We start from the raw sequence: 27,332 nt of genomic DNA, 5'->3' as shown, positions 1-27,332 counted from the left end.
CCCTCCCATTTCGGGCAGCGACGCACCGCTGGCGAGGGGGGAGAAAAAAAAACCATCGCCCCGGGCTACGAGGAGGGAAAAAAGCCCGAAAAAGGCTCCAGAAACTCGGCGACGAGGTTTCTTCTTGCTCGGGAGCCCCGGCGTGTTTTAAAATCTCCGTTTTTCCCGGGCGAGACGGGAGGACCGAGGGAGTTGGCAGAGAAAGAAGAGAGAAAAGTGGCGGAGTCGGGAGCGGGGAGCGAGAAAGTTGGCATCTGAACTCAAGGCGGGTGCGGAAGGAAGGAAAGAAAGAAGGAAGGAAGGAAGGAAGGTAATCCAAGTTTTTTTTTGCCCCCCTTCTGCTTCTTGTTGCAAACCGAACGGCAACGCGCTCGCCGCTGTAACAAAATAACACGATTGCACAATTTATTTATATTTATAAAATAAATAAAATGTCAATTTCTACTTATTTATCGTCAGTTCGGCCTGAAATATTCCTGAAACCGTGAGTGTGTGTGTGTGTGTTTTAGTCGGCAGACAACAGCGGCCATGTCCTCGGAGGAAGAGCGGTACAAGCTGGTGGTCGTGGGCGGGGGCGGCGTGGGCAAGAGCGCCCTGACCATCCAGTTCATCCAGGTGAGGACGCAGCAGCCTGTCCCGCGACAGACTCTTTACTGTCCCTCACCTCCCTTCTTCACGCTTCGCAGTCTTACTTCGTGTCGGACTACGACCCGACCATCGAAGACTCCTACACCAAGATCTGCAACGTGGACGGAAAGGAGACGCGCCTGGACAGTAAGTCCGCCGTGAGGTTTGGTGTCGGGGGACTCCCTCCCCCCCCGGGGCCTAATCGTGGGTTCCGTGCCTCCCGCAGTTCTGGACACGGCAGGCCAGGAGGAGTTCGGGGCCATGCGGGAGCAGTACATGCGCTCGGGAGAGGGCTTCCTGCTGGTGTTCGCCCTCAACAACGGCGGCAGGTACGCGCACGTCAGCCCCCGGGTGCAGTTCTGGGACGTCGGAAGACCAGGTTCTCAGCAGGTCGCGTTACCTGCCGGACGGGTGGGAGGGCCCAGTGGGAACAGGGTCACGGTCACGAAAAACAATCCCACACCAGCAAATAGCGCTTGTTTATCACAAACCCCGACGCAGGAATCCACTGACTGCGGCAAACGCATTGTTCCAAGTTCCCGAACAACAAGAACGGACAACGTTCCGCTGCGCCGCTGCTGATTCGGTGAAAGAACGGCCATCGCGTTCCCTCCGGCTCCGAATAACAAAGTAAACATTCCTGCGTCTCAGATACCGCCATGTCTGTGCAGGTTTATATATCCAGACTAGAAGGTACCGCACCTCTTGGACAGTAAATGGTCATCGTTTCCTCTGAATAAAGAAGTGTTCATCACACGTCCATAAAACAGACCTTCCGGTGATGAACACTTCTTCAGCATCAGCATGTTGTATTCAGAAATACACCACATTCCTACCTTAACCTGAAGGTTTTGTAATAGACGTGCAACTAATAGGTGCAACTTAAGGGCCAGTGGTGGCCTAATGGTTAAGGAAGCGGCCCCGTAATCAGAAGGTTAAAATCCCGATCCGCCAAGGTGCCACTGAGCAAAGCACCATCCCCACACACTGCTCCCTGGGCGCCTGTCATGGCTGCCCACTGCTCACTCAGGGTGATGGGTTAAATGCAGAGGACAAATTTCACTGTGTGCACCGTGTGACAATCACTTCACTTTAATAGACGTTGTATTAGTTGTATTAGTGAACGGGGCATCACACCAGTGGAACCCAAGACTGATAAAGTTCCTGAATCGGGACTGTGGTGCCCTGACATGATGAAGGGGAAAGCAGGAAGAGGATCTTTAAAATCCATCATGCTTCATGACGACCTGTGTAGAATAAGATCAGGGCCAAAAAAACCCAAACAGGATCGAAGGTTCTGCACCATCTCCGTGCTGATAGGTGTGTACCGAAGCTTCTGCTCGAGAACAGGTGTGGACTGAAGGTTCTGCTCGAGTCTGTGTTGACAGGTGTGGACCTAAGGTTCTGCATGAGGACGTGTTTATAAGCATGGATTGAAGGTTCTGCGCGAGTCCCTGTTGACAGGTGTGGACCGAAGGTCTAACAAGGTCATTACATCTACAGCATTTACCTTCTCCAGAGCGACTTACAATCAGTAGTTACAGGGACAGTCCCCCCCTGGAGACACTCAGGGATACGTGTCTTGCTCAGGGACACAATGGTAGTAAGTGGGGTTTGAACCTGGTCTGCTGGTTCATAGGCGAGTGTGTTACCCACTAGGCTACTACCACAAGGTCATGAAAACCCAAGACACAGATCTTGCCTGGTCCACAATACCTGAATGCTGGTCATGATGGGGAGATGCTGTGCCATGCTGACCATGTGGACCTGTCCACATGAACATGGAGCAGTGGAACCATCTATCGTTTTAGATCTTTTAGGTCTTTTGTGGTGGTGTTAACCTGGGGAATACACGGCTGGTGTAGGGGCGTTCCCTTGTTGTCCATAATAATATATGAGTTTGAATAGAAATTATTACTATATTAATAGAAATAATCACTGAGTATCACATTTGCTGATCGTGTGACGTTGTCACACTTCCTTACCCGCTGGGGCAGACACTGGGGCAGACACAAAATCAGAAGGTTGCCGGTCATGGCTGCCCACTGCTCACTCAGGGTGATGGTTAAATGCAGAGGACACATTTCACTGTGTCACTGTGTGCTGCGCTTCACAATGACAATCACTTCACTTTCACATTTCACTTTAAATGTGTGTTTAATTGGTGTATGTGACCAACGTCATATTAGTGAACACTGCATTATTCCACAAGGCCAATCTCTGCTGATTTGCTGGGCATCTGTAGATTTATTTAGATTTTCTATCATTAACCAGACATTAAATTAACAATATCTGGACACGATTTTGATCATTTTGAACTAGAAACGTTTGAATGGTGATGTAGATGCAATAATTGTAGTGTGAATGATGACGGCATGAGGTTAACTAGAAAAATAAGTGCAACTGGGTGGGTCGTGGGAAACCAGCTTACTAGAACCTCACAAATGCAGAACAGAAACAGAACAGACGTGTTTTTCATGTCACTGCCAGGCGCAGGTTTCTGTTCTGATTCGCTCCGCTAAAGCTCCACTTCCCGTCCCTCAGTTACAACGAGGTCCAGAAGTTTCACACCCAGATTCTGAGGGTGAAGGACCGAGACGACTTCCCCATGGTTCTGGTGGGGAACAAGTCGGACCTGGACCAGCACAGAGTGGTACTTGTTCTGCTGGCGTAGCGCGCCTGCTCCTTTAAATACGGCGTTGCTTTGAAGTGGCCTGCTGAGATGCTTCTCCCGCCCACAGATTTCCAGAGAAGAGGCTCAGTCCTTTGCAAGAGAGAACCGGATCCACTACATGGAGTCGTCTGCTAAGAACCGCTACAACGTGGACGAGGCCTTCATCGAAGTCGTCAGGGCGATCAGGTACCACATCAGGCCCATGCACCAGTGCAGAAGCTCCACCCATTTTTATGATCAGATGGACCTTTTTATTTGATTACGTTTTTAATTCATCATTTGAGATCTTCTCTGTCTTGTTCCCACCGGCAGGAAGTTCCAGGAGACAGAGAGCCCGCCTCCCCCTTCCAACCACGCTGGCAAACCACCGAAGGGTGGATGCCCATGCAGCATCCTTTAACTGCCACTCAGAACTGTTGCCAGGGATACGACGCCCCTCCCACCCCACTGCCTCAAAAATGTGTATGGCTGACTGTGTGTGTGTGTGTGTGTGTGTGTTTGTTAGTGATGGGTTGATGTAGAGCATGTTGGGGTGAATGGGCAGATGTTTTCTACGGGAGGGGCAGTTTCAAAATTATTATTATTATTATTATTATAGCCTTTTTTCACTTTTCTAATTTTGCTGAATCAACTGTTTTCATTCTCTCCTTTTCTCCTTTTATAATAAAAAAAGAAGAAGAAAAGAGCATTTTAAATTGAAATGAGGGAGGAGAAGAACTGAGAAAGGTCCAGACCGACTAAATATATCCTCATCCGCAGCTGCTCCCCAATTTTAGTTATAGTTGCAGATTTATTATTATAATCCCCCCCCCAAGCCTCGCCCGCTCTGACTAATAGCAGCTCGCGCGCGGTCATACACGATCAGCAGATGTGGGGAAATTGGAGAAGTAATTTGGGAAAATAATACCACGTTGGCACTGCTCCTATTGTCTTATATTGATAATATTTTTCAGCTGTGTGTGTGTGTGTGTGTGTGTCCGACCATTTCATTAGCGGTGTGAATGATGTACGTAGCGCGGCCGTTGGATGCCGGGGTGGAACGAGACGTTTCGGTGGAGGCGGTGGGCTGATGGAGGGGGGCTGCGGTTGGGTCACCGTTGCGGTGGAAACCCAGTTGTTGCTCCAGTCAGAAATCGCGACGGTTCTGCGCTCCTCCGCTGGAGTGCGCTGTTTCCCAGCACGGCCGCAGAAGGACAAGGCTACCAGCCGTGGCCGGATGGGTCTTGGTTCTTGATAAGGAATCTGTGATCATGGCCTACAAGCAGAAACCTTTGAACGGCTCGCGCCGCGTGTTAGAAAACAGGCCTCTGGTGCTGGAGCCACCGGCCCCATACTGGGCTTTCCGGTGACCAGTTTGCTCCTTCCAGTTATTTGTGTTTATTTTAGGCCATGGACAGTCTGTATAGGTAGAAGCAAGATATGACACTAAACTGTGGTGACCTTTCTCTTTCCTTTTTTGGTTACTTTGCATGCTGGGTCGGGTGAGGAGGCTCTAGTGGGGCTTTAGTGTCCAGGTACGCGTCCTTTCAGCAATGTAATTAATTTATCTGTTGATTAGTGCTGAATATACTTTACGTTTATGTGCGAGTGCTTATTTTTCTGTAAGGAGGCGACGCCCGCTGCGACCACTAGGGGGCGCACAAGCGCCTGACGACCGACTTGGGTGAAAAAGGAAACGGAGCATTTACGTGTGTGGCGTGATCTACATGCCTCCGCGGTGCGGTGTTCGAGTTTAATCCGCTCTGAACCTGTACTTCTTGCACCCTGTGCGCAGCCATTTCACCACATTTTGTACTAAACCGAACCAAAGATTTTTTTTTTTGTATTCAATAAAATGTTATTTGTCTAAAAACTTTGTGTAAAGTGTTTCCTGTCTTAAGAAGATCCTTCTTCCGTCTTCGATATTCAATATTCAGCACATTAAGCCAGGTTGGATCGGGGAAACTTCCCTTTCGAGTTGTGACGTCACATGACCCTTTGCCGTGCGCTGATTGGTCGGCGAGTTTTCATTACGCATGCGCCGTCGACGCTTCTGAGTTAAACTCCTGATTTAAAGTCGCAAACCCGCAAGCGCCGGGGTCCAAATAAACCAGGGGAGCCGCGAAGGCGCAGAATCGACCCGACCGGGACCCGGCGGTGCTGCGTGTGTCCCGCCTGTCCCCCCGGGACGCGCGGCGCGCAGGTATGCGGTCCGACAGGTCGAGCCGCTCCGGGCGCCGACGGGCGTGTTTACGTGTGGCGGCTTTATTTTCGGTTCTCCTTTGCCTGTTTATTCCCCGGGTACAGCTGCGCCGCGCGGCCACCAGGTAGGCGCGGACCCGCCCCGGTCACTTCAACTGTCACCTCTGACCTTTCAGGCTCTCGGCGGCCGGGTGCGACGCGACAACGTTTGAACGCGACAGGCGACCGTTTCTGACTTCCGCGACAAACGCGTTACGGAAGTCGGAGGAGAAGGAAAACGTCCAGGTATTCCGCCACCGTGGTCCAGAGGAGGAGAAGCCGCGATTAGAAATATATTCGACGCGCTCCGTGCTCAAATGGCGTTTTACTGCATGTAAAGTTGAAATGTGGCTGGAAAGAAGACGCCCAGTGGGACCCCGAGCCCTTCGTCCCAGCGCCGTGGGACGGTTCCCATTCCTGCTTTTAACTTCCAGATATATTGTCTTGGTCAAATAGTCATATTTACATTAACAGAATTTATCAGACGCCCTTATCCAGAGCGACTTATAATCAGTAGTTACAGGGACAGTCCCCCCCTTTGGGACACTCAGGGTTAAGTGGGGGACACACTGGTAGTAAGTGGGGTTTGAACCTGGGACTTCTGTTTCGTAGGCGAGTGTGTTACCCACTAGGCTACTACCACCCTGTCTCCAGGGGGGCGGACTGTCCCTGTAAATACTGATTGTAAGTCGCTCTGGATAAGGGCGTCTGGTAAATGCCATAAATGTAAATGAGTAGAGACGTGTAGTAGAGATTGGTGAACCTCAGCTTGGTCTTATCTTGCTTATAAAATGTCCATAATCTGCAGCAGCTTGGTCCACCAGCCGGCCAGCGAGTTGCTGTAGTTTTCATTTAATTTGAGCTTCGTTCCAGCAAATATCTTGTTTAAGCATTTTAATGCATTAATTCAAGTTGTACTTTCATTTACATTAATATATATCGGACGACCTTATCCAGAGTGCTTTACAGTCAGTGTAACCCCTGGAGACACTCCGGGTTTAAGTGTCTTGCTCAGGGACACGATGGACTGTAGTAAGTGCGGTTTGAACCTGGGACTTTGTGGTCTTGTGGTTCATAGGTGAGTGTTTTGCCCGCTTGGCTACTAGCACCCTAGCACTAGCACCCCAAACTGGGATCATAAGGCTGTGTGTGGGTCTTTAAATTATTATTTTTATTCTGATGCACTAAATTATACGTGATCATCCCCCTCAAAGCCACACTTTTTTTATTTAATTAATTAATTATTTATTTTAATAACAGATTATGACCGACTGACTTATATGGACGTGCTGTTAACACAAACCTCTGATTCGAAGGCTTTTAAAATGCCAGGCTGTCTTGAGATTTACGTCGTCTGCCTTTCTCTGCTCCCCCTGACCTGGTCCAGAGTCGTCCAGCACGGTCACAACGGTGAGCTGCAGGTTGCCCGAGTGACCCTCTAGTCCCCCGGTTGGACCCCCCAGACTCCTCCTCTAAGTGTGTGTGTGTGTGTGTGTTTTTCTTTCCTGTGGCGTCCAGTGTTTCTGCAAGACCAGTGGGCGTCGTCCTTTCTGTCACGCTCGCTCCTGTACAACAAGTGGGACTTCGAACTGGTCACCCCGGGAAACCTGGAGAGGGAGTGCATAGAGGAGGTCTGCAACTACGAGGAGGCCAGGGAAATTTTCGAGGACGATGCGAAGACGGTACTAATGTAGCCCAGTTTCACACTCGCCGGTAGATGGTGGGCAGCTCATTTTCCCATAATTCAGTAAATAAATAAACACACACACACACACACACAGTACAGGCCAAAAGTTTGGACACCTTCTCATTCAATGTGTTTTCTTTATGTTCAAGACCATTTTACGTTGGTAGATTCTCACTGAAGGCATCAAAACTATAAATGAACACATGTGGAGTTCTGTACTTAACAAAAAGTGGAGACCTGACCTCCACAGTCACCGGACCTGAACCCAATCCAGATGGTTTGGGGTGAGCTGGACCAACAAGTGCTAAACACCTCTGGGAACTCCTTCAAGACTGTTGGAAAAGCATTTCAGCTCATCGAGAGAATGCCAAGAGTGTGCAAAGCAGTAATCAGAGCAAAGAAACTAGAATATAAAACATGTTTTCACTTATTTCACCTTTTTTTGTTAAGTCCATAACTCCACACGTGTTCATTCATAGTTTTGATGCCTCCAGTGAGAATCTACCAACGTAAATGGTCATGAAAATAAAGAAAACACATTGAATGAGAAGGTGTCCAGACTTTTGGCCTGTGCTGTATGTGTGTGTGTAATATATATGGACAGGACCAGACAACACACCAAAATATAATCTTACATCTGTCTCATTTTCTGCGGTGTAATTATTCAGCTGGCTGAGAAGACCACCCATCTTCAAACCCCTCTCTCTTTTTTTCTTTTTTTTTTCTTTTTTAATCTCTTGCAGTGTAGAGTTTAAGAGGTTTTACATCCAAAGAGCTCATAGTTTTATATCTTCTTTTATTATAGCAAAATTTCTGGAGCAGCTACGTCAACAGTCACGGTAAATTCACGACATCGCCAGATGAATTGAACCGTTCCCGCTGTCTACTGCTGGGGGGGAAAAAATGAAACATGCGTGTGACTGACACACATTTTTAAATAATTTATCCTCCTCAGAGCAAGTAACCAAGGTCGACGTAGCCGGGCTGGTAGCCGGGCTGGTTGCTGTTGTGGTGGCGGCCCTCATTTGCACCATTCTATTCTGCTACTGCTACAAAAACCGAGTGCAAAAGCCGAGACAGCAACGCGGGTAAGAGTGCACGTCGCGGACCCCCACGCCCGCCCACCCGCACAACCTCCAGCTCGCCAACAAGGAAAAACGCTCTGCCGCCGAAGTGGGGCGAACGTTTCGGGCAAGAAGTGCGTCGCTAATAGCAACCCAGAAAGCCACAGAGCCGCTTGTCCTGACAATTCGGGTTTCTGCCGCACACGTTCCCACATAGGAATCCACAGATAAAAAAATTGAGAATATGGTTAAAAAAAAAAAAAAAGGCCAACGTTGCCAAATTTTGACTTGGAATTAAACTTTTCTGTTTTTTATATATATATATATATATATCATTTATAGTATTTCCAGCATTTGACATATATAAGCTTTTTTTTTTTTTTTTTTTTTATTTTATTGTTGTGAGATGTAATATTAAAAGGTTCTGCCCCCTGCTGGTCACCGTCCCTGTCACACACCTGCATGAACCTGGAACACCCAACACAAATGTGCCCTCCTGTCCAGAGGTCGCCGCCCCACGACGTTGTGATGTGATTTCAGACCAAATATTCATTTTGTTTGTGTGTATGTGCAGCGTGCCGGTGCAGATGGCTACGGACGGCCTTCCGGTTCCAGAGGCGGTGCCGTTATCCGGGCCCTCGGCTCCGAGGTTGCCATCCTACAATGAGGCCCTGAACCGCAGCGGCCAGCACGACGCTCCCCCGCCACCTTATTCAGGGTAGGGCGCCGCGAGAGTGTCTATTGAGTGGGGGTGGAAGGCGGATTTATTTTTTTTTCTTCTGCACTGTGTGTGTGTGTGTGTGTGTGTGTAAGAGACTCTAAATATAACGTCCTGCCATGTGTGTGCACGCTGGTCACTGTGAACAGGTCAGCGTATCAGCACTTACCTCCCACCTGTTGTGTTCTCTTTCTACCCGAAGCGACGTGCGACCAGAGGAGCCGGAGGAGCAGCAGTGATGGGCATGGCTTCGCCGTTTCACGTGTGGACAGGGTGGGCGGGTTCGTCTGGGAACGGTGCAAAGCAGAAGATTTTACATTTTTAGTGTACGGATTGTATTGAGGATTTTTTTTTTTTTTTTTTTTTTTTAATGCAACACAACTGTGGAATGACTACATTTTGCAGGATTTCATGAATCGTTTGTATGTCTCGCATTTGTGTGTTTTAGTAAAACTCTTCTTTCTTAAAGTGCTGCGTGACCTGTTTTTATTTTTTATTTTTTTGACTCTGCACACGACTTCCGAGGCGAGATGTGGGCTTCTGCTGGAGGAAATGCGTGTCTGCGAGAGAAGGGGAGAGAAAAGGAGGGATATAGGAGGAGGAGGAAGAGGAGCTGGAAGGTGGGGGGCGCTTCTCCCGCTCCAAAAATGGCGTCTCCGGGAGGGGGAGAAAATAAATAAATAAATAAATACAGAAAATACGTGACAATAAATCGCCGCCCTCCCCGCCCCGACCGGACATTCGGTCCGGATCTGTGGAGGTTTCTTTAAAAAAAAAAAAAAATAATAAAAAAATCGGTGCGTGCGTGTGTGTGTGTGTGTAAAACCGTGCGCGGCGACACCGAGAATAGAGCGGCCGCCCCCTCCCCGCTCCCGCGCGGATCCGTGCGACGCGACGCGACGCGCCAGCCGCTCCGCCGTCCCCGTCTGCGCCCACGGAGGACAATAGACGCCGCCGAGCTGCGCGGCGGGCCGGAGCAGGGGCGGGCAGGGAGAGAAGGAGAAACCGGATTTTTGTGGTGGTGGTTGGTCTGAGCCCCCCCCCCTCCTCCTCCTCCCGTATCCTCCATCTCCCCCTCCTCTCTCTCTCTCTCTCTCTCTCTCTCTCCCTCCCTCCCTCTGTCCCTCCTCTCCCCCTCTAAGCTGGTCCCATTCTTGAGGACTTGCTTGTGAAACGGGAGAGATAAACAGACGCCAGGCGCGGAGGAAAAAGGCGATCGGTGGCGCTAGGAGAAGATTTTTTTTTTTAATTTTTCTTTTTTAAAGGATATTCCTCCCCTCCTCCTCCCTCTCTCCTCGTATCTCTCCATCTTCATCTCCCCCCCCCCCCCTTCTTCCTCTCCGTCGCCGTACTTTAATGGATAGGAACTACCCTGGAGCAGGATTCGGGGACCTGGGCGCCGGGACGGGATGGAGTTACGAGCGGTCCGCGAAGGCAAGGTAGGGGCTCCCCGCAACAATGCCCGGCCGCCGCCGAGCCCCCTTCCCCCGGCCGCATTGTTAGCCCCCGGTCCAGGTACCGACCGCCGGCATTGTCACGGTCGGCGGCCGGGGGAAGGAAGAGGGAGACGCGGGGTGGTGGGGGGGCGTCTCGAAAATGCGTGGAATGCGATTGAGAGTTAATGCTCGATACGGAAGGTAGACGGAGACAGAGGAGAGAGAGAGAGGTGGAGGGGGGCAGAGAGAGAGAGAGAGAGAGGGGCGAGAAGAAGGGGGATGGGATGGAGAATGTAGCCTGCTAGCCAGCCTGCTAGCGTGTTATGCAAAAAAAAATAAATAGTAAAAAAAAATTAATGATAATAAAAAAATGCCACGAAAACGCGGCGTTACGCGCACGACGCGCCCGGGGAGTGAAGGGGCGCTGACACGGCGCGGAAGTCGGGGTGCGTTCTGACGCTAGCCGCCGCCGCTGCTAACGCCGAGCCTCCGCAGGAACGCCGCGGCCTGTCGGCGTTCCGCGTCCACTGCGGCGCGACGTCGTGTCCCGGTTGCGTTATAAAGAAGGGAGAGAGAGAGAGAGAGAGAGAACGGGAAGGGCCGAAAATAACGCGGGCCGCGCGTCCTGACATTCACCGCGATCTTAGCATCGTCACGTTTGACGTGGATGCGGACGCTCCAAGAAATTATTATTATTAAAAATAAATCAATAAAAAAAAAAGACCATGAAGGTGACGATGGAAATAAAGAACGGACGGATGTGTGTGTGTGTGTGTGTGTGTGTGTGCGGGGGGGGGGGAGTATAACCATCGTGTTTAATTTCGCGCTGGCGTGGGGAGGCATACCCATGCACGCCGGCCGCCAGCAGGCCGCGTCGGGGGGCTGAAGGTTGACGCAGGAGGAGGCGGCGGCGGCGGCGTCGGACGCGCCGCGAACGCCGCGTGAATTTAGGCCCCACGCGTGACGCGTTCCGCTTCGGAACGGGACCGCGGCTTCGAAGGGCGCCCCGTCTACGTCGCTACGTGGCCCTGTCGCCATGACAACCGAATCAATCTTTGTACAGTGCGGGAAACGCGTGCGTGCGCGCGCGCGTGCGTCTTCGGCGCAGAAGCGGTGTGTGTGTGTGTGTGTTGCCTCTGTTATTGGACAGGAGAAGGACGTCCACGCACATCGGGCCGAGCACGTATTAGGTTTTAAACAATAAGAGGGACGCTGCAGATGCATCAACAGGCGTCAGGGTGGCACCTTGTCACCGTGAGCGTCCTGGCTGCGAACGTGACCTGCTGCCGATGCTGAGGCTGGGTGCTTCGCGCCCGTGTTTCCCGAGTCAAGGGCATCTCTGCAGAGCCGGTGGCGTTACGAGCCGCTACGGCGACGAGGAAGGCTCTCCTGAGTCATCCCTGCGCCTCCTGGCACGTGCACCGTGGCCCGCCGTCGTAAAATGCCACATCACAAATTCACGTTCCCTTTCACGCGCCCCGAGTGTCGTAAGTCGGTGCGGGGCCTGGCTAATTGGGTGGTAGTAGCCTAGTGGGTAACCCAGGTTCAAACCCCTCTTACTACCATCGTGTCCCTGAGTAACACACTTATCCCTGAGTGTCTCCTGGGGGGGACTGTCCCTGTCACTACTGATTGTAAGTCGCTCTGGATACGGGCGTCTGACAAATGCCGTAAATGTATTTCCAGGTTGGGGTATGCCATCGCCTCAGCCCACTATCAGCGTGGTCAACGCATGCATTTTTACTGCTTCAATGCATTATGAACCATGCACATGCCTTCATGCACGCGTGCATGCGTTACGAGTCTCCGGGAGGCGTGCCTGCGCTCCACAGGTGACCGCACGTCCCGGCCAGACGTGTCACGGGCCCGGGAGTCTGGCGTCATGACGCACGCTGTACGGCGGGTGTGGTTTGTTTATTTTTTATTTTATATGCATACATAATCAAGCGTGGAAAAGATGGCTTCAGGTCGACAAGTTCAATACGCAGAAATACGACACCGTCCCTACGGACTAGACATATTTTGGGGTCCTGTTTTTCAGGGTGCTCATTAAAAGCCATTGAGCTATTCATCAAAACCAATGCCACGTCTATCGATTTATTAAAAAACAAAAACTCTCACACCCCTCAAATAACGTTCGGTTTAAAACCGCAGGACTTGTTCTGCAGCGCTGATGTCTTGTACGAGTACTAGTTCACGATTTTCTGAAACGTTGCGTGTCTTGCACCGGGGAAATGATGAGTGACATGTTGCAGGTACCAGATATCACAGCAAATGCAGCGATGCGATGCGCACGAAAGTAATGACAAAGCGCGTGTACGTAAATGTGGCGATGTTGTTAAAGTGAAGTGATACACAGCAGCACAGCACATGGTGCACACAGTGAAATTTGCCCTCTGCATTTAACCCATCACCCTTGGTGAGCAGTGGGCAGCCATGACAGGCGCCCGGGGAGCAGTGTGTGGGGACGGTCCCCTCATCAAGGGGACCTCAGTGGCACCTTGGCGGATCGGGATTCTGATTACGGGGCCGCTTCCTTCACCACTAGGCCACCACTGCCTAGCGTGTGGTGCAGTAACCGGTGTTGGATGTAATTCAGAATTCCGGAGATGCGTAGTTCCCAGCTCGCTAGGCCTGAACTCTGATGTGGAAATGACGTGACCCCGAACCCGATTGCAGGGGTCACAGATTGGTTCTGTGACGCGACTGGAGATGAATAGAGGTCAGTTTCGTACCCGTTACGACGCTTACAACGTAACCGAGGGAGCGCCGAGGGTCCCTAATTCATCCGGTGGCCCGTCCTTCGGGAGGAAGAAGCATGAGGAGTGTCGGAAGGCGCAGGGTGTGCAGTGCTGAGAGGAGGAAAGAGGGGTCGGCCAACGAAAGGGGGGTACGCGGCAGGAAGACGAAGAAAAGATCCCGAATTCTCTTCATCTTCCTGTACAGTAGACAAGATGGACGGAGGGAGTTCCTGCAGAAGTTGCCGTTCTGCAGGGCGAATTCACCGTATGTCTCGGTGGTTTATTGTATATCGTTATTTTGTGACCTGTTGTAATTACCTGGCTTGTTTTATGATCCAGAAGGATTCGGAATACCGAGTCTCAATGATCACAATCATGCAACAGAATCTTCAATAAACATTTTAAATGAAAAAAAATATATATAATACATAACCTAATCTAGAATCCCAGTCTGGTTTCTCGCTGGTCAGCCAGCTCTCCTAGAATATGTTTTTATTTTTTATTATTAAAAAAAAAAAAAAAAAATTGAAACCTTGGTGTGTATGTGTGTGTGTGTGTGTGCGTGTGCGCACGCTTAACTGAGCTGTGGTCAGGGAAAAGGCCAGAAGTATGGGGAAGGGTGTCTTAATGGAGTCTAAAGGCTCGGGGGAGATTTTATCAATGAGACCGCTGTGTCTCACCTCAGTGTTCGCTATTCACCATTGCCTGGTCTGTTTTGAAGGGGGTGTTACCATTCAAACCTTGTTACGGTCCCCGGAGACCCTTGCATTTCAAATAGCCTGGAAAGAAAAAAAACAAAACAATAAAATGCACCATTTGTGCTCCGAAATGTTTGTGTGTGTGTCCCTGGCAAGCTGGAGATGGTAGTAGTAGAAGGGTGGTAGTAGCCTAGTGGGTAACACACTCGCCTATGAACCAGAAGACCCGGGTTCGAATCCCACTTACTACCATTGTGTCCCTGAGCAAGACACTTAACCCTGAGTGTCTCCAGGGGGGGACCGTCCCTGTAACTACTGATTGTAAGTCACTCTGGATAAGGGCGTCTGATAAATGCTGTAAATGTAATGTAAATGGAGATGGTCCTGTGATTCCGAAGATCCCGTCTGTGATAAATGTGTGGCCTATTTGCTGTTTTCCTGGACTAAGGTCAAGATGAAGGCCATGTTAGTCATCTAGCTCAACATGTGGACTGGACTGCATGCTTCCAGCACACCTGTAATGAGAAGAGGGGATCCTGTGGTGCACGCTAATGTGAAGGATGAGGGGAAAGTAAGGATATGGACACTGGGCAGATTAAGAGGCTAATCTATCTGGAGGGATAAGAGGCCAGTAACACCAGCGGTTTGTTTAGTGGACTGCGTCTCATGTGCGCCATGGGGGTTTATATTCTATTAATAACATTGTTATGATGTAAGGGCTGAAATAAAATATGCTATATTAAATCCAGTATCGGGACCTTTTTTAATATCCATAATCTCACAGTTATGGATGATTTGACCAGTAAAAAATGTCACCTGTAACAGACTCTGAAGATGGCGAACGTACTTTGCTAATCAGAATGCTTGAATTTATGTGTGTGTTTGGTGGTGTAGTGGTTGTGGTTCTGGGAGGAGACGGGACCTCATGCTTAATGTTGTACTGATGGATGTGCTGTGTTGATGGGACTGGGTTTCAGAATTAACTACATGCCACCAGGAGATCAGAGATACTTTGGCAGATGTCTTTGGCCTGTTGTTTTATTTCTGCAAATCCTATGGCTATTGCAGCATCATGGCAACAAGTCCTTCAAAAGTGTGTTCATTAGACCTGTAAATTATGGTAGAGAAAACATGCTTGGTGAATATTGCAACGTTGGTTTCATCTGGATATCCTGAATGTCTTCCTAGATAAAACTGAACATATTTCTCCGTCTCTCTGATTTAGTCTGGTATATGGGAGCTCCAGGTCCTCCCACCCAGACTCAGAGCTTCTCCATCGGCAAGCGTATGCTACGCCACACCCCCTGCAGGGCTACGCCACCAATCACCACCCAGGAAGCTCAGGACAGAGTGGAGCATGGGGGGCTGCAGGGCGGAGCTTGGGTAAGCGGCTGTTGTGCCGTGCCTCACGCACATGTTACGTTTCCACAAGAATCGGATGATGTGTTAATACCGCATGATTCTATGTACGTAGGTTTGTCGGGTCTGTTCGACACTGGGCTGCACCATGCCAGCCCTTCTGGCCCCGATGCATCTGTCATGAATCTGATCTCTGCCCTGGAGTCGCGGGGCCCGCAGGCACCTCCCTCGGCCTCCTCCCTTCTCTCCCAGTTCAGAACACCCTCATGGCAGACTGGTAAGCCTCACAGTTGCCCGTCGATCATGCTACCGCAACGTATTTGCCTCTTTGACTCTACATTGATGGTTTCTGTTTTGCCGTCTGTTTCTACCTTCCTGTTCTTGTGTAGCAATGCATACTCCAGCGCCAGCTGAACTGTTCATCTCTGGTGCCCTACCCGGTTCCGGATCTTTCCCTTCCTCCTCAGCACTGTCAGCTTATCAGCATCCAGCTTCATTCTCCGGCCGCTCCTTCCCTGGGGTGACCCCATCGCTTTCTCTGCAAGACACTCCTACGTTTAGCCCCACATCTAATGGCCTCCTTTCTCCCCATGATCCTTTACTGCACATCAAGACACCGTCCCAGTCCAGCTTGGGATTTGATCGCCTGCTGTCCTCCCAGGGAGCAGCAGCATACAGGGGAACACAGGATCCCACCGGTGGGCCACCATCGCAGGCCTCCTCCACCTCATCTACGCGCCATCTGCCCCCTCCCCAGTTCAATCTGCTTTCCTCGCAGCTGCAGGACCAGTCCTCCCAGTTGTACAACACCTCGGTGTTCTCCTCCGCACCTGCCCCACCCCAGCCACCGTCCCAGGAAAGAACCATACCCCGACAGGACAGCGTGATCAAGCACTACCAGCGCCCTTCGCCAGCCCAGTCTCAGCTTTCTTCCTCTGCTCCTCATCCCCTGCAGCATTACCTGAGTTGTGGGGCTTCAAGTTACCAGCAGATGTCACACCATCGCCATAGTGGAGTGTCCTGTAGCCCTATGGGTGACCAGAGTCCATCCTCTGACCCCAAACCTTCTACGCGATCAGAGCAGGTCTACCGGCCCTCCATACAAACCCCTTACACATCTTCTACCTCCTCTTCAGTTTCTACATCTGGTTCATCTGCCTCCGGTGGAGGCGTGAGCAAGGGGAGCAAGAGCTCCAGTTCAAGCAGTGGCTACTCTTCGTCAAGTTCAGGCTCCTCGTCATCACGGACCCCTCACACTCCTCCCTCTGCCTCTTCCACTTCTTCATCCTCTTCATCCTCCTCCAATTCCAACCCCAACCCCTCCTCCAGCTCCTCCTCTGCCCCGTCCAGGCAGCAGCCCCCACCCCAGTCAGCACCCCCACCTCCTCCACCCCCGCCACCACCTCTGCCCGTCTCGTCTGCCACAGTCCAACAGCCACCTCCCAAGCCATGCCTTTCTGCTTATGGGTCACCGGTGGCTCCTGTTAAACCCTCTTCTGTAGGTCTCCCAGGCCAAACCCCCCCACAGCAACAGCCCCAGTCGTACTCCCCAAGCCAGCCTCCAACCTCCCACCTCCCACAACCCTATGGTGGCTTCAGTTCTCCTCAAGCCCAAGACCTTAGCGCTGGAACTGGAGGTCCAGGGAAGGGTTACGGGGGGTTGGGAACAACAGGACGATCCTTCTCGGCTGAGGTGGTATATGGGGCAGATTCTGGTTATGGTTCTCTTTCTTCGTCACTTGGTGGAGCAGGAAGCCCTTCATTAAATTATGGGGGCCCAGGAAACTCTCCTGCGCTAATGGGGTCAGCAGGAGGAGCAGGGTCAGCAGGGAATGGAGCTGGCTCGGGTGCTGGAGGTAGCAGCTCAGGAGGAACGGGAGGAGGTTCAGGTGGTGGCAGTGGAGGAGGCACTGTTGGAAATAGCGGAGGAAACTCCTACCACCTACCTGATTCCAGTCCTTCCCCCTCGAGCAATTCTGGAATAATTCGTCCTGGACTACATTCTCCTGCACCCACACGTCCCTCACAGTCGCCTGGGGGAGCCGGCGGTAACAAGTACCTCTCCTCAGTCCTCTCACCTCAGTTCCTCTCCTCCCCACAAGGCTACCCTGACACCCGAGGTCCTCCCCAGTCCCAGTCGTATCACCCAACCCCTCCCAAGCCGAAGGCCGACTCTGATCTTCTTGGTGTAGAAAGATCCCAAGAGGAGGATGACGATGATGATGACTTTCTTATTCAGCATTTGCTGCATGCTCAGAGTCCTGCACCCCACCCGTCACAACACCACCCACAGCCACCCCCGCAAGTGACCCCTCAGCAGCAACCGCAATCTCAATCTGTGAGCCAGACAAGAGACGGGGGTAAGGGATTATCTGCCTACGAGGTGAACAAAGTGTCTGAGGAGCGGTATCACCTCCAGAGTGTGATTCGCACCAACAGTGCCACCAGTAATGCTGCCCCAGGCACCGCAGGTGCAGGTGGAGGCCTGGAGAGTCAACTGGAGATGTCCTTAAAGAAGCAACAACAACAGACAAAGAATGACCGAGTCTTGGCAGGAGCGGGAGCTAATGGTGGTAGAAGCAACGCTGACCCACTCTCCCACACTCACTCGCACGCACCACACCCTCACCAACATGACTCCCTTAGCTCTGTGGTGCATTATGGTAGAGGGGATCCTTACTCCCACCAGACACACCCACACGGTCACCACACCTCACACACAACCCACCAACAGCACTCCCAGCACTCCCATCCACACGCCATGTCTCACACCCACATGGAAATGAAGAAAACCCAGGACGCTACAGATTTGCCATACATGAGGAAAACGCCAGACCTTCAGCAGCGGCAGTCCCAACCTACAATGTCGCTCATGGACTCTTCACCTGATCAGCCTCAGCAGCCTCAACAAGGACACCTCCTCCAATCAGTTCTCTCCCACACCACTCGAAACAAGATGGAGGCCCAGCAAACATCCCAACAAACGCAACATTCAATCAATCAGCAAGCCATGATGGGGCCAACTGGAGGTTCAGGGGATGGTGGACCAGGTGGAGTGGACCCTCAACCTCAGACTTCTCAGCTGCAACTCCAACTTCAGTCACAGTCCTTAGAAGATCCAAACTCTCAGTCCCAAGCCAAGAAGAACTATGGCCAAGAGTATGAATTTTCTCACTATGGACGTGGAGCCCAGCGTGACCAGAGCCAGGCTAGCCAGAACACGGTCTCTCCACTTGACATGCTGGAGCGCTCCCTCTCTAGAACCAATGGGCGAGAGGGCACGGGAGCCGAGAGGGTTGGCTCTGGGTCGGTTGGAGCCGGAGATGCTGGCAGTGCTGAACGCCATCACCACCATCAACAGCATAGGATGGCTCAGCATCACCAATCGCATCATCAACAGCAAGCAGCCTCTGATCTGCAAGACTTCCTCTCCGAGCCTGACCTGGGCCTGTCAACTCCCTCCCACCACATGACTCCACATCACATGACCACTCACCACCCACACGGCCATCCCCACCACCAACAGCAGCCCCACCCTCACCACTCCCATTCGGCACACCAGCACCCCCACCACATGCAGCCAGCCTCAGGCCCACTTCAACAACAGGCCCAGCCTCAGCCAAGGGAGCCGGAGCCTCAGCTCTCCCAATCTCAGCTAAACCAGCTGAAGGAACACCAGTTTGATACCACAAGTCCTGTGGGCAAAGCCAGTCAGAACCAGAGAGAGCAGCAGCAGAGGTTCATGCCCCTGACCTCCATCTGTTTCCCAGACTCACTGCTTCAGGATGAAGACCGGTCATTCTTTCCTGGAATGGAGGACATGTTTTGCTCGGATGACTACAAATCAACTTGTGCTGGAGGAGGTGGGGCTGGCACTGGTGAAGTTGGCCATGATGGCACCTCTGAGAGTCGTGGAACTGGGCAGGACAGCATGGACACCGTGAAGGCTGGCGGGGGGCAAGGTGGTGGCTATGACATGATGGGTCACCATGATGACCAAGGATATGGGCAGTACTGTCACAGTCTTTCAGAATCTGGAAATAGCACTATGCACCTTGACCTGGACTCTTTAAAGACCCATGAGCTCCCATCAACCGTCAACACCGAGCAACTGGGTCTGATTCAGTCTCAGACTCCTGGCCTTGGGATGGGGGGAGCTGGTCCTGGCGCTAATAGCACTGGAAACAAGGTAATGGGTGGTCCTGGTATGGGAGGAGCGTCTGGTACCGGGGGACTGACATCCCCAATCTTCTGTTCTTCTCGGCCAAAGAAGCTACTGAAAACGAGCTCTTTCCATCTGCTCAAGCAGAGACGAGACCCAAACACGCAGTCCCAGCCGAAGAAGAATTATGCCCAGGAGTATGAATTTGAAGACGATGAAGATAAAGCAGACGTCCCCGCTGACATTCGACTTAACAGCCGCCGTCTCCCAGACCTTCTCCCTGACCTTGTCTCCAGCTGCCGTAAGTCCAGTGCTGGGTCCAGCACAGGTGCACTAAGTCCACTGATGGGTGACCTGGACTTCTGTCACCCCTCTGGCTACTCCTCTGTTGGCCCACCTCCACAACTCCTGCCCCACGATGGTCCAAAGAAACGTGGCAGGAAGCCCACTAAGCCCAAACGGGAAGGTCCTCCAAGACCCAGAGGTCGACCTCGTATCCGCCCACTTCCTGAGCCCCCTTATTGCAGAGGGCTGATGGGAGCTATGGGTGGTGAGAGCAGAAGAGGGCGTGGTCGTGGTAGGGGGAGGGGTAGGAAGGAGGACCCAATGCTAGAGATTCACAGAGACAGAAGGTCAAATATGGACGGACAGAACCTACACCTTCAGCAGCAGCAGCAACAGCAACAGCAGCACCACCATCATCAGTCGACACACATGCAAACACAGATGCAGCACATGCACCATCATCCACAGCAGCAGCAGCAGCAGCACCACCAACCACAACAGCAACACATGCACCCACAGCAGCACCTACAGCACCAACAACATCCACAACAGCACCTCCATCAGCATCAGCATCATGCACCGCAGCAGCAGCAGCATCCTCAGCACCAAGAACCAATAAGGCCAATAAAGGTAAGAATAGGTAACATGTAGTGGTTTTAGGTTATGATGCGGGAAGTAGCATGGGAATGAACTCCTTCCGTTCCACCTTACCGTTGACGACTTTGTTGTTCCCACCCCTTTCTCTCTTAGATTAAGCTCCCTGTTCCCTCTGTACCCCCTACTGATACTTTCCTGAGGACAGACTCTCTCTCCAGCAACGATCCAGTTCTCTCTGATGGCTCGGTGGGCTCGGCTCCTTCTCTGGGTCTTAGCCCTGGCCCGGTGTTGGACATGAACAGGAACCAAGATAAAATGAAACAGAAAGCTCCAGAGGTAGGAAGCATGACAATCTCATGGCCAGCCCAAAGTTAATATATGCAACCACAGCTGTCTAGGTCTCCTCAGATGACCTGGCTGTTTCTTTCAAACCCTTTTTTAGGTTCCATTGATGGCAATTAGAGGTTTAATTTGTGTGTATTTGGGTGCAGGTAATTGGACAGAATTGTGACAATTAGCCACACTGTTTTTATGACACTTAAATGTTGTAATATACAGGACTTCTTTTATACTTGTACAGACAAAGGACGTTGTGCCTGATTCTCAGAAACGGTGAAATGGTAGAATCTGATTGCTATGGTAAAACAAGGTTGTTGCTACAGCAACAGGTAGAGCCCAGGGAGGAAACAGGAAATGCTGGATGAACCGTGTAGAGATGTGCTTGTTGTATCTCCTTCACAGATGGCATGGGAAAGGGACATGGACGAGCAGATGACCCCAGAGGGCTGGGCTGCAATGCAGAAGCTGTCCAATTCGGTGAGACGACGGATCGCCGTGGCACATATTTCATTATTTATTTAGGCCAACAGTACCCACTTGGAGGAGATAAGCGCAGAAGGACAAAGGGAGTTTCAAAATTCGAACATCATTTCCTGATGTTACGCTCTTGTGTGTTTTTGTTAGTTCATGCGTCTGTGGATGAATACTAACGTCCACAAGAGGGCGATATGGAGATTGGGCCTCGATTGATTGACAGCGCTGTGATGACTTGGTCCTTAAAAAATGCAATAAAAGGGAGCAAGAGCTCGCTGTTGCCAAGGCAGCTGTTGCCATGGTTATTCAATCATAGTAACCATCCTGAAGGCCCCCTGCTGTCCAGTCAGGTGAACTGCCTCTGCAGGCAAACCTGTGCGAGCAGTGGAGTGCTGGACAAAAAAAAAAAAACAATCCAATGAAATAAATTCGATTGTCATCTTTCCCCTTTTGGCTGCATCTTATTGTGCAACCTGTTTATGTATTCCACGCTCTTCAGTTTTTTATGTTGCTAATCTCTTTTAGTCGGAAGACAAGTCTCAAGAGATGAAGTCTGGCTTCATGGCCTCCTTTCTGGACTTCCTGAAAACGGGGAAGAAGCAACCAAGCCCTGGGTCACTTTCAGGTGCCGGAGCCTCAGACACCTCGTCTGTGAAAGGAGGCATCCGACCGCTGTCCCCACCCCCACCGCCCCCACCTCCCCCGCCCCCACCTCCACCATTTGGGGAGAGCGAGGGGGAGGGGGGCCTGGGCCTCAGCAGCTGCCCCAGCCCCTGTAAGCGCCTGGATGAGGAACTGAAGAGGAACCTGGAGACGTTGCCGTCCTTCTCCTCGGACGAGGAGGACTCCGTCAGCAAAAACCAGGACCTTCAGAAGAGCATCTCCTCGGCCATATCTGCCCTTTACGACACCCCTCACAGCCTTGTGACTGCCCCGCCCACTTCTAGCCCGTCCCCACCCCCTATCCATGACACACCCATCACCCCACCACCACATCTGGCTCAGCCCCAGCCTGTTGCTGATATTATGTCTGAACCGATGGAGGACGAGATGCACACCCTGTCTGCGTCTCAAGAGAGCCAGCCAACCGACACGCAGACCTCAGAAGAGGCGGAGCAGCAGGACGAAGCTGTCGCGGCGATGCAGGAGGAAGAGGAGGACCGGTTGAGACAGGAGGAAAGTGTGGAAGAGAGGAGATCAGACCTGGAGCTGGAGCCCAGTTATGAGGTGCTGGGTCCTCCCAAGGTCGATGGTGAGTTCAACTGGCGCCCAGTTCAGTTTCACGCCAGTACGAGAAAGCCAACCAACGCAGTGATATTTACATTTTTTTATTTTTTTTTATTTGTTTCCTTTTTTAGACTCTCCATCTGAGCCGCCACCAGCTCCTGCCCCACCGTCCCCCCCATCTCTCTCCCCCTCTCCCCCAACCTCCTCCTCTCCCTCCCCCCTGCCCCCACCCTCCCTCTCGCTTCCGTCTCCGCTCCCGACACAGGAAGAGGCGGCCTCAGAGCAGCCGGCGTCAGCAGGGGAGGAGCCACTTCACTCCCCGCCTCCCAGCCCAGAACCCCCGGCCCTCCCTTCGCCATCGCCCCCTCCACTTCCTCCCCAGTACATGCCCCCGCTCGCGCCCTCCCCTCCTCCCTCCGCGCCAGAGCCGGCCCCGTCCCCGCCGACTCCGCCCACGCCCGAGGACGCACCGGTGTCCCAGATAACCTCGCTCCACCTGGCCAAGAAGCAGGCCAATGCCGCCATCGCCGGCGAGAGCGAGGAGGAGGACAGCGAGAGTGGAGGAGAGGGCATCTTCAGGGAGCGGGACGAGTTCGTGGTGCGGACTGAGGACATCGGCACTCTTAAGGTAACAAAAACGTTCCTTAGATGTGTTCTTTTTTTACTTAAAGTTCATGTAATTATGCGAACGATTGGCAGAACGTCAGTATTTTGTTATGAACATGTTCCCCACCTGCACAGCTGGCCTTGCAGACAGGCCGGGAGCCGCCTCCGATATGGCGGGTGCAGAAGGCCCTTCTGCAGAAGTTCACCCCCGAGATCAAAGATGGCCAACGGCAGTTCTGTGCCACCAGCAATGTGAGTGTGCGAGTCCAAAAAGATTCGAATGTGCTCATTTGTAACGAATAAATTCCATATTCAATACATATAGAGTTGGATTCTTTGGATTATTATGAATAGCTCCAATTCTCCCCCCCCTGTCCTCTCATTGTCACAGTACCTGGGGTATTTTGGTGACGCGAAGATCCGGTACCAGCGCCTCTACGTGAAATTCCTGGAGAACGTCAATAAGAAGGATTACGTGCGCGTTTGCTCGCGGAAGCCGTGGCATCGGCAGGGGCTCACGCTGCGGTATCTACCTCCCTTTCCATTTCAGCCGGTTTTTATGAATGCACTGACCCCGTGTGACCCCCCCCATAAACCCCTCTTGCTTCCCTACAGGCGCCAGTCCCTCACCAAGCCGCCTCCCCTTACCCGCAGCCAGACTCCGCCCAGGGTGGAGCGAGACGATCGGGAGCAGCGGGAGAGGGAGAAGAAGGAGCAGAAAGAGCGGGAGCAGAAAGAAAAGGAGCAGAGGGAAAGGGAGAAGAAGGAGAAGGATCAGAAGGAGAGGGAGCTAAGGGAACGGGAGAAGCGGGATAAAGAGCGGGAGCGCGAGAAGGAAAAAGAACGAGAGAAGAAGCTCCAGCCGCCCACCCAGGAGAGGGTGGAGAGGCGGAGTGCGGGTGCGGAGCGGGGAAGGACGAAGGAGGACAAGAGAGGAGGAGTTGGAGAGAAGAAGGTGGAGAGACCTCCCCGCGCACGCCCAGTCAAAGTCAAGGCAGAACCTCCGCCCAAGAAGAGGAAGAAGTGGCTGAAGGAAGTGCCCTCCTCCTCTGATTCTGACTCCTCCCCTGACCCACCCAGCGAGGATGAACGTGAGTTGATCAGAAATAAACCATTTTGAATGGGTGTACATTCAACAAACTCTCATAAAATATTGATAAATGATGATGAACATTTGCCGAATATTAATTAATTTATTGAATCTATTAAATGAATCTATTTTAGTTTAGACTTGTAGCATTTGGGGGGCCACAAGGGGGCAATATAAAGTCTGTACATTAATAATTAGTTACCATTATTGCCTGATTTTTGTACAGAAACTATTAAATCTGCCAAAAATGTGACCATGTATGTTTGTCAAACAAAATGTTGGCCAAGAACATTAATTGAAAATGGGGTGCTAGTGGCCTAGTGAAGCAGAAGACCACAGAGTGCCTGAGCGAGACACTCCAGGGGGACTGTCCTGTCACAACTGATACGATAAGGGTGTCTGCCAAATGGCAGGATATTGACTGACCAGTTTGTGATGGCTGCCTGTTTGTGGTGGTCGTGTTTTTCCCGCAGTAGCGGTACGCGGCATGAACAGCCGGGCGATGCGCGAGATGTTCCGCAGCTATGTGGAGATGCTCGTCAGCACAGCACTGGACCCCGACATGATCCAAGCACTGGAGGACACCAATGGTGAGATTCAAAACTGTCAAGATCGGCAGCATCCCGGCAGAATTACACAAACCAGACCTGGAAAAGAGGACCTGCCCCCAACGCATCATCATCATCATGCAAATACGTACCCTAGCATTGGGGGGACCTATTTGTATTTAAATAATGAAATGAATCATAAGACTCCTCGCCATCGCCTGCTTGTGGGAAATTTGGTGGTAAATTAGGAGAATTAATTATTAATTAAATATAAATTAATTTCTAATTTCCTGAAATTCTTAAAAAGGAAAAAAAAATCTTGAGCACACGGTGAAATGGAAAAGGAACGCCCCCAAAAAGTAAATGATGCAAATCTCTCTCCTGCAGACGAGCTGTACCTCCCACCCATGAGAAAGATCGACAGCATCCTCAATGAGCAGAAGAGGAGGCTGCTGAGGAGAGTCAACATGAGTTCTCAACACCAGGTACATCTCCAGCCTCAACAAGGTTCAGATGCAGAAGATGAATGTCTAAAGGATAAAACTCCAAATAATAAAAATGAACGGAGTTTTTGAAGAGGCCGCCCCATTGTGAGGAAGAAGGTGGGGCCGAATCTGCACACGTTCAATGTTTTAAAATTCTATTTCATTATATTTCATTTCCGTTTGTGTTTATATAATTTTTTTCTTGATATATTGTAAGATTTCCAGCTTCAGGAAGGGGAAGGTGGGGGGTTGATCGCTACTTTACACTTACGAATGTGGAACGTTGCCATGGCAACGTTGCACTCGGCGATGACTCTGGTTACCTCCACTTCACTCACGACTCTATAGGTGCCAGGGTGGTGTGGAGGTTACCTGAAATGGCCAGATCCTGGCTGCTATATATACACACTTGCTGGCCACGTTCATCAGCGGTCATCTCGTACATACAGTCTCCGACTGGAGCTGCAACCGTCTCTGACGTCCGCCGCTTAGGTCTCGTTTTTTACATTTTTTTTTTTCTGTTTACAGGAGTACCTGCACATGTACCCTCAGATCACAGCGGACCCGCTGGATTCGGGGGCGGTCCGAGTACACCTGGGTGGGGAGGGTTACAACCGCAAGACCCTCAACAGGGTCAAAAGGAGTATTCCCAAACAACAGGCAAGAACCGAAAAAGCATTATACTGAATTATTTTAACCGCCTCGATTTGTTCCCTTACAAGCAGCATAGTGTGCAATATATATACATTTGTAATGCAGTGCTTAAATAATTACACAGTTTTATTAGTATTTCAGCCAAGTTTTACAAATTTAGACACTTTTTTTCTATATTCTTTTTTTGATTGGTCGTAGGTAATATTCTAATTTTGTGAGCTACCTGTCCATATAAAACAAGAAGTATATAAACAATCGGTATAGCAAATATGACTGCTTTCAATGTTGTATTAAAATACATTATTATTATGTATTATTTTTGATATGCAGTAGTAATACAGTTTATTGATTTATATTTGATTAAATAAGAACCTCTTTAATACGTCGTGTTCATCCATTCTTCCTGCAGGATCTGAAGTTGTCTACAGAGGCCTGTCGGATGTACAGTCTTTACCATTCCCTCCATCACTACAAATACCACACCTTCCTGCACTGCAAGAAAGAGGTGAGCGCCGCCACCTTCCCCTCTCCGCTCCCGCTTCTCCGTCTCACCGCCCCTCCCCCGCCTCTCGCCCTCAGACCGACAGCATCGAGCAGGCAGCCGAGGACCCGGGCCAGGAGGAGGTGGTGCAGCAGTGCATGGCCAACCAGAGCTGGCTGGAGACGCTCTTCAACTCCTTCGTCGAGCTGCTGACGCTCAGCACCAAGGCCTGAGGGCGGAGGCCGGAGCTCCGAGAGCCGAGCCGAGCTTCGCGGGGACCTTCTGGACCAGCCTACTCCTCCCACGAGGAGGAGCCGGAGGAGAAGCATTTTTAAAGAATTCAGAATTCACTTGAAATGTTTTTTTTTTTTCTTTCTTTCTTTCCTCCCCGTTCCAGTTTTTTTTTTTCTTTTTTTTTAATTCCATGGAGCTTCTCGTGGTGAATGAGAATGAAACGAGGGGCTGAGAGGAGAATAGCGGAGCGGGGGGGGAGGCGTGACAGCAGTGTTCCACACAAACATATCTTACATATATAAATATGTTGTAATAATAATTATGATTTGTATTATTTATACAAGGACATTTTTAACGAGTATCCCCATCGGTCGGGGCACTTTGCTGTTATTATTTTAAATAATAATGTTTTAAATGGGTGAACATGAAATGGCCCACCCACCCCTCTTCCTGTCCCCAAACAAATTGGGGCGGGGCATGGCCAAGGGGGTGGGGCTTATTCAGAAAGTGTGATGTCATTCTTTTCTGTCTGTGTTATTAAAAGCAGAATTCGGGGGGCGGGGGAAGTGTATTTATGCTAATTAAAACGTGTTCTTTCTGTTTGTTCTTTAAAAGACACCGAGAGAAGAAAAGAGGAGAAAAGAAAGGAAGGCGCGTCTTCGTTTTCTGAAAGAAAGCGTGACCGAAAGTTGTATCGTTTTTTTTAAGTGTACAAATGTCTTTTTTTTTTTTTATCAGTTGTTTGTTATTATGCTAATTATTATTTTGAGGTTTATCTGTTCATTTTATCCGTCTGTAAATATTGTACAGTCGCGCAAGTCTAATTCCCTTTCCTTTCTGTACATGGATCTTCCTGTATTTGACAACAGCAAATAAAAAACATTAAAATTATGAAGATGACGAGACACACAATGGATTTGACATGT

At 50.9% G+C, this 27,332-nt stretch overlaps 3 protein-coding genes across 7 annotated transcripts; all 3 read left to right on the top strand.

Moving 5' to 3' along the window:
• On the top strand, positions 1 to 5,168 carry rras (RAS related). Of its 2 annotated transcripts, XM_028985292.1 has the most exons (7): positions 1 to 310; positions 510 to 615; positions 687 to 774; positions 854 to 956; positions 3,172 to 3,280; positions 3,369 to 3,487; positions 3,614 to 5,168. In XM_028985292.1, the coding sequence occupies exons 2-7, from the start codon at positions 529 to 531 to the stop codon at positions 3,699 to 3,701; spliced, it is 594 nt and encodes a 197-aa protein (XP_028841125.1). In that variant the 5' UTR covers positions 1 to 310; positions 510 to 528; the 3' UTR covers positions 3,702 to 5,168. The 2 variants fall into 2 exon arrangements, with proteins under 2 accessions (XP_028841125.1, XP_028841126.1); XM_028985293.1 differs by lacking the exons at positions 3,172 to 3,280; positions 3,369 to 3,487; positions 3,614 to 5,168 and adding an exon at positions 1,004 to 3,151 and having other exon boundaries at positions 854 to 958.
• Positions 5,169 to 5,348: 180 nt separating this feature from the next.
• On the top strand, positions 5,349 to 9,340 carry prrg2 (proline rich Gla (G-carboxyglutamic acid) 2). Of its 4 annotated transcripts, none has more exons than XM_028985291.1 (7): positions 5,349 to 5,483; positions 6,838 to 6,931; positions 7,040 to 7,203; positions 8,014 to 8,047; positions 8,164 to 8,296; positions 8,847 to 8,990; positions 9,193 to 9,340. In XM_028985291.1, the coding sequence occupies exons 2-7, from the start codon at positions 6,847 to 6,849 to the stop codon at positions 9,227 to 9,229; spliced, it is 597 nt and encodes a 198-aa protein (XP_028841124.1). In that variant the 5' UTR covers positions 5,349 to 5,483; positions 6,838 to 6,846; the 3' UTR covers positions 9,230 to 9,340. The 4 variants fall into 4 exon arrangements, with proteins under 4 accessions (XP_028841124.1, XP_028841122.1, XP_028841123.1 ...); XM_028985289.1 differs by lacking the exon at positions 5,349 to 5,483 and adding an exon at positions 5,492 to 5,767; XM_028985290.1 differs by lacking the exon at positions 5,349 to 5,483 and adding an exon at positions 5,511 to 5,607.
• A 500-nt stretch (positions 9,341 to 9,840) lies between these two features.
• prr12b (proline rich 12b) lies at positions 9,841 to 27,297 on the top strand. Its single transcript, XM_028985273.1, has 16 exons — positions 9,841 to 10,429; positions 15,091 to 15,248; positions 15,340 to 15,501; positions 15,614 to 20,301; positions 20,422 to 20,604; positions 21,010 to 21,084; positions 21,607 to 22,333; positions 22,440 to 22,936; positions 23,050 to 23,166; positions 23,306 to 23,439; positions 23,530 to 24,005; positions 24,478 to 24,594; positions 24,940 to 25,037; positions 25,566 to 25,697; positions 26,101 to 26,196; positions 26,271 to 27,297. The coding sequence occupies exons 1-16, from the start codon at positions 10,347 to 10,349 to the stop codon at positions 26,403 to 26,405; spliced, it is 7,878 nt and encodes a 2,625-aa protein (XP_028841106.1). The 5' UTR covers positions 9,841 to 10,346; the 3' UTR covers positions 26,406 to 27,297.
• The last annotated feature ends 35 nt before the right edge of the window (positions 27,298 to 27,332 follow it).

Source organism: Denticeps clupeoides, chromosome 7 (assembly GCF_900700375.1).
Source record: "Denticeps clupeoides chromosome 7, fDenClu1.1, whole genome shotgun sequence".
Lineage (NCBI taxonomy): Eukaryota > Metazoa > Chordata > Actinopteri > Clupeiformes > Denticipitidae > Denticeps > Denticeps clupeoides.
This window is presented reverse-complemented; position numbering and strand designations above follow the sequence as displayed.